The 6111-nt window shown below is 39.8% G+C and overlaps 1 protein-coding gene across 1 annotated transcript; it reads left to right on the top strand.

Annotated features, from left to right (window-relative positions):
* Positions 1–3507: 3507 nt before the first annotated feature.
* On the top strand, positions 3508–4476 carry LOC102878279 (olfactory receptor-like protein OLF4). The gene has a single exon (XM_006905244.1). It carries the CDS (start codon positions 3508–3510, stop codon positions 4474–4476), a length of 969 nt encoding a protein of 322 aa, XP_006905306.1.
* The last annotated feature ends 1635 nt before the right edge of the window (positions 4477–6111 follow it).

A 6111-nucleotide genomic window follows, 5' to 3' on the forward strand; every position in this document is an offset into this window, starting at 1 on the left:
GGAACAAAGAATCAGCGGGAAAATTTTCCATTCCATCTAGACCAGTGTCCCACAGGGAAATCGGGGCTCAGAGGTAGGAGTAACGATGGAAACAGTGCCTAATGAGCAGATAAACGGAGTTGAGAATACCTCCGTTCCTGCAGTCCCTCCATGTGTGCATCTTGGGCTTGACAGGATATGGTTGTTGCTTTTGACTCCTAAGCTGGCTCAGAACTGATGCTTCACTTTCTCCTGCTGTCTTGTCTAGAGACAGAGCTTCAGATTTCATCATCAACCATCCAGGGAGGAATTCAGACTTCCACAAGAAGTCCTCCCTCTCAGAGACCCCATCCAGGTGAGTCAGACAGCCCAGCAACTACTTCAGGAGAAGGTCAGAGGAGACAGAACCTGAGAACGATTTCCTGAGGTCCCTTGAGAGCCTAGCCATCCTCGCCTAGAGCTGATAGATGCCATGTTGTTTTACCGCGTACGCTAATTAATGTAAAAATATATTTTTAAAATATTTAATAAGAACAGTGTTACAAAACAGAGTTTGTCCACCTGGCACTAGCATAGCTAAACGCTAAACACCGAGAATTGCAATTGAGAAAGATTACCTATTCAATTATGAATGGTGCCAGCCAGGAGAATGAGAAGCTAATGCTCAGAAGCCCAACTCCCTGATCCAGAGTTGGGGGTGTATTTTTAATGGAATTGGGGGAACAGGTATGTGGAAGCATTGGTGGGGCAAGTTTTAGTTGGAGGTACTTGGAGTTGGCCTTTTAGGATAAGAAGCATCAACACAGGATCTTCCTGGACAACAGACCCAGTGGTTTGGAAAGGGTTTGAGTGTTCAAATTCCTGTTATGTCCTTATTCTTTGGTTCCACGGAGGAGGGTAGGGTGTGGGGAACTTTGATTGCACATGCAGCTGGAGGTCAAGTTTCCCTCCGGGCATGCTTGGCTAGGCGGCATGACTTGCTGTTTTGGTCTGTTATCTCATTAAAGCAACTCGGTATCTCGTGAAACAGGCTAGGACCATTTTGAGCTGACTCTGCAGTTACAGAAGTGTTTGTTGGAATGAGCCATGCCAGGATCATTGGTAACAGTTCCATGATGGGATTGGAAGTTTGGTTAAATGAGAATGAAGAAGGAATGGGAGGCATAAAGTGGTTCCAGTAAAATCGGAATGTACACAAGAAGTTTTGCAGTTCAGGGGAGTAGGAAAACTGAGTATTAGGTGTGGGAGCATGAACAGTGAAGTGAAGGCACTTTTTTTTTTTAATTTTTAACAGGAGCTTTATTTCGAGGATGTTTTGTATTTTTTAAAAGTATCCAGATACAGGCAGTGGATACAACCTTGTAGCAGCTGTTCCTGAGGGAAACATTTCACAGTATCATATCTCACACTGTGTAGTCACATAAAAATATTATTTAATAAGTCTAAAGAGGAATTCTAAAGAGTTTGACATTGCAATTCCTTTCATCTTAGTGCAACTGCATGTATTTTGTGTTTTAGTTGACTGGAAATTATGCAATTTCTTTACACAGTTTATATAGTGAGGATCAAGTTGTTATGATGGTTTTGGATTCCATACTTCCAAAAAATATGGAGTTTTTTTCACTAAAGTTTTTATGGTTTGACAGTGAATTATTTTAAATATGTATAGGTGTATTTGGGTGAAATGTGTGAAAATTTATATATTTTGTACAGTCAATTCTATCCTTAGTAGTAATAAACTCCTTTTATAGATATTGTGTTCTTATTTCACATCTGTTTCTCTTTATTTTTACCTTTTTGCTTTTTGTAGATCAATGTGATTTTACAAATAGCCGTCACCTTTTTCATCTTGTGAAAGTCATTCTTTTGCATTCAACTAATAATCACCTCTCTGTTTCTCCTAAGCGTAGTTGATTCCATTTATGTTTATACAGGTAGAAATTATAACTGTAAATACTGCTTTCTCCACTGCCTTTTAAAGTTATTTTTATATATTTTATTTTTTGGCCTTTGGCAATTTACATCCCAGAATCAAAACCCAGTTTTCTGATTTTCAAAGTTATGCCCTTAATGTCATTTACAAATGTCTCTTTCCATTTCAGCTTTAAAAAAAAAATCCATTTTCATGCACATTATAAATATCTTTGTAAATTGTGGGTTTATTCTCTGTACATTTTCTTGTTGGATATTCAATTTGTAAGGTGTCTTGACACCATAAAGATATTATTTTTATTTTGTTTCGAATAAATTGTTATTTGCTACTTTATAGGTTACTCTGGGAATCAGAGCAATTTAATTGCAATTAGAATGTCTCCAGAACAAAGGAAGCTTCCTCCTCATCACAACATCTCAGGGACCACCCCAGCTTATTAGATCTCCACCCCTACCCCATCAATTTATCTCTCCACCTGTTTAACTGCTTTTTAAAAAATATAGAACATAAAATAATCATATCAAAATGGAGGTCCAATTTTCAATGTCTGTTGGAGGCTTACCAACTGGAATTTAGGTGTTATTTCTTTTTTTTTTTTTTAAGGGAAAGATGATCTGAAGTTGACAGCTTGTCTTATATCATAGTTTCTATATTATTGTGGCTCTGGGTGAGTAGAGCCCAGTAGTAACATGGCCCCAGATCATAGTTTGAGTATGTGTGTGCTTGTGAGTATGGGCATATGTGGTTTGTGGAGCATGAGCCATTTTCAGGACAGGGGTACCTAGTTCATATACTCCAAAACGTGTTCTTTAAAATACAGACCCCAGAATGTTAACCAACAGATGGAAATAAAGAAGGGATCACTCCTACTCACAGGATCTTTTGGAAACAAAATGAATAGAGTGGGAGGAACGACATCTGTACTCCCTGTGTCTTGAAGTTTTATCTGTAGCCGACAGACCATCTCATTCCTCCACATCCTCTGACACCATCCCTATCACTCTCCCTCTTGTTCATTTTTCCCACCATGTGGCTTCCTTTTGAGCCTTGATTACTTCTCCAGAAATCTTTCTGTCCTCCCTATGTCTTCCTTAAATACTCTGTTATACGGCACCTTGTTTGCAAGTCTTTCTCAATTCCCAGTAAAAATAACAGTCGTTCACTTTATTAAATACCTACTTTCTTATCCTTCAACACACCAGCACAGACTGACATGATATATAATTTTTTATTTGCTTATATTCTTTCTCACTTATTGGATTATGGAAAATTTTGGAAAATTATGGAAATCAGCACCATACACTTTTTGACTAGAAAATGGTCAAATCAGCATATATCACTCAAATGAGTGAAAGAATTTCTCCTTAAACCAAGAAAAGTATGACTTATTGGGCAAAATGCTAGGAGTGGGACAGGGCTTCTAATCAGAGATGTCGCAGGAAATTTCTTAAAGGGAATCAGATCTCTACAGAACCATATATTACATATACATTTGACTGCAAAATTTCAATTTTAGCATTTCAGCATGGTAGTAATACCCACTTGTAAAATTAATCGTGTTACTTTTTTTCATTCCTAGTCATCACCTCCACCATATGGAAACAGGGAATGATACACGACTTTCAGAATTTCTTCTTCTGGGATTTTCAGAGGAGCCAGAACTGCAGCCTCTCATATTTGGGGTTTTCCTCTCCATGTACCTGATCACTGTGTTTGGAAACCTGCTCATCATCCTGGCCGTCAGCTCAGACTCCCACCTCCACACGCCCATGTACTTCTTCCTCTGCAACCTGTCCCTGGTAGATATCTGTTCCACCACCACCACCATCCCAAAGATGCTGGTGAACATCCAGACACAGAGCAAAGTCATAACCTATAAAGGCTGCATCGCACAGATATATTTTCTCATACTTTTCGCTGGGTTTGATGTCTTCCTCTTGACTGTGATGGCCTATGACCGCTTTGTGGCCATCTGTCACCCCCTGCACTGCACGGTCATCATGAACCCCCGGCTCTGTATACTGCTGGTTCTGGTGTCCTGGATCATGAGTGTCCTGGATTCCTTGTTAGAAAGTTTAATGGTCTTGAGGCTGTCTTTCTGTGCAGACTTGGAAATCCCCCACTTTATCTGTGAACTCAATCAGATGGTCCAACTTGCTTGTTCTGACACTTTTCTTAATAACATGGTGATGTATTTTGCAGCTGTCCTGCTGGCTGGTGGTCCTTTTTCTGGGATCCTTTATTCTTACTGTAAGATTGTTTCCTGCATACGTGGAATGTCATCAGCTCAGGGGAAGTATAAAGCATTTTCTACCTGTGTGTCTCACCTCTCAGTCGTCTCCTTATTTTATTGTACGATTCTAGGAGTGTACCTCAGCTCTGCTGCTACCCACAGCTCACACTCAAGCGCAGTAGCGTCAGTGATGTACACTGTGGTCACACCCATGCTGAACCCCTTCATCTACAGTCTCAGGAACAAAGACATAAAGAGTGCCCTAAAAAGATTCTTTGGGATGGCAGCTATAAAAGTGACAATCATCCTGAGGCTGAAAGAGTGCCCTTGATTTCGTGGCTCCAAGCCTCACAACCAGAAACTATGATTCTTTTTATCAGACGGTGATAGTAGAACTCGCTCCTTTTACTTATGCCCTGGAATTTCCATTGTTAGAGAACAGCTTCTCTGTACAGTTTTAGGAAATACTTTATTAAGCTTTCTGCTCTGTCTGTTATGCAGAATGATTTCCACCCTGCCTCCCCCCCGCCCATCTTTTTTCCTAGCTTCACAATGTTTTTCTCACCTTAATCAGAAATATTAGGACATTTCCATTTGTGTTATGGCCAACATGAATTTCTAAAGAATAATTCCTTCTCAAAAGACATACATCATTGTAAGTAATTTGTTCTTGTTTGATAAATAGAATAGTCATAAGTCGTATTACTCCTGTAGCAAAAAAACTTCACTTGTCTACTAAGCCCATTTATATAATTGCAATCCAGGAAAACCTGAAACCTCAGTTTTCACTTTTGTGTCCCTCATCCTGCCTACATCAGTACCTTAACTGCTCTTCCTGATAATGTAGACTTCATCGTTGCTCCCTGTAATTCTCAGCCTGTTGATAGTGATGCTATAGGCGAGGATGGCCTGGGGCACTGGCCTGGGCCCCTACTGCTTGTTACTCACACCTCTTTCTATGTTGTTGCAGGGCTGGCCCTTGTGGTCCTTATTATAATTGCAAAACTACCAGGAAACTATGAAAAAGCAATGTTTATTAATCACAGGTTCAGCATGTTCAAGAGCCACATGGAAGATCAGTGGAGAGAGAAGAGAGAGAGAGAGAATGGGAATGGACCAAGTGGGGGAGAACTTCGTGCTTATCTAATATCCATGCCATACAGCTAACAATGTGATATTTTGGGATGAATGTATTTGAAATGGATGTCTCATAAATCAGAAGTTTAATGCCAGGCATCACACTAGTAACATGCTATTGTATTTTCTACCTGGTCTCCAGGTTTTATTGTCTCATTCAGCTCAGGGCCCAGAATACCTACAATAGTCACTGGTGAAAATTGATTATCAAGTATGTATTTCCCAATGAGATTGGCATGGAAACATGGAAGATGTTCAGAGACAAACAGAAAATGAGATATATATGTCATTCTGAGCTAAGAATGAGGTGAGGAACCTGAGGCTTCAGAGGGGAGAAGGTTGTTTGCAGGACAGTAAGAAGAGCAGATGTTCAGTAATTAGAAGTCTGCTTCGTCCTATACATAGGTCACAACAAGTGATCGCTGATGATCACTCTTATTATGGGCAAGTCCCCACATTTAAATATTTTAGGGGCGTGGTAAAAGTTTCTTTTGGGCCTACAGGGTCTCAAAAACAATCCAGATACACATCTTCAGGTGACTTGTTCTGAATCCTTATGATCATGACCTGCATTTATTCTTTTGCATGTGAATGTCCAGTTTTCCCATCACCATTTATGAAGAGATAGTCCTTTTCCCACTGGCTATTCTTGGCTCCTTTCTCATAAATCAATGACCATATATGTGTGGGTTTATTTCTGGGCTCTCTGTTCTGTTCCATTGATCTATGTGTCTGTTTTTGTTTCAGTAACATTTTTGACAAAAGAATGTCCAGCCTAAGAAACAGTCTTATAAGAGTTCATTTAAGCAGAACTGATGGCAATTGTCAG

The sequence above is a fragment of the Pteropus alecto genome, unplaced genomic scaffold, assembly GCF_000325575.1.
Source record: "Pteropus alecto unplaced genomic scaffold, ASM32557v1 scaffold211, whole genome shotgun sequence".
Lineage (NCBI taxonomy): Eukaryota > Metazoa > Chordata > Mammalia > Chiroptera > Pteropodidae > Pteropus > Pteropus alecto.

Bases quoted from the DNA above. Each gene is read 5' to 3' on its own strand.
- LOC102878279 (XM_006905244.1), top strand. From the start codon at position 3,508: ATGGAAACAGGGAATGATACACGACTTTCAGAATTTCTTCTTCTGGGA.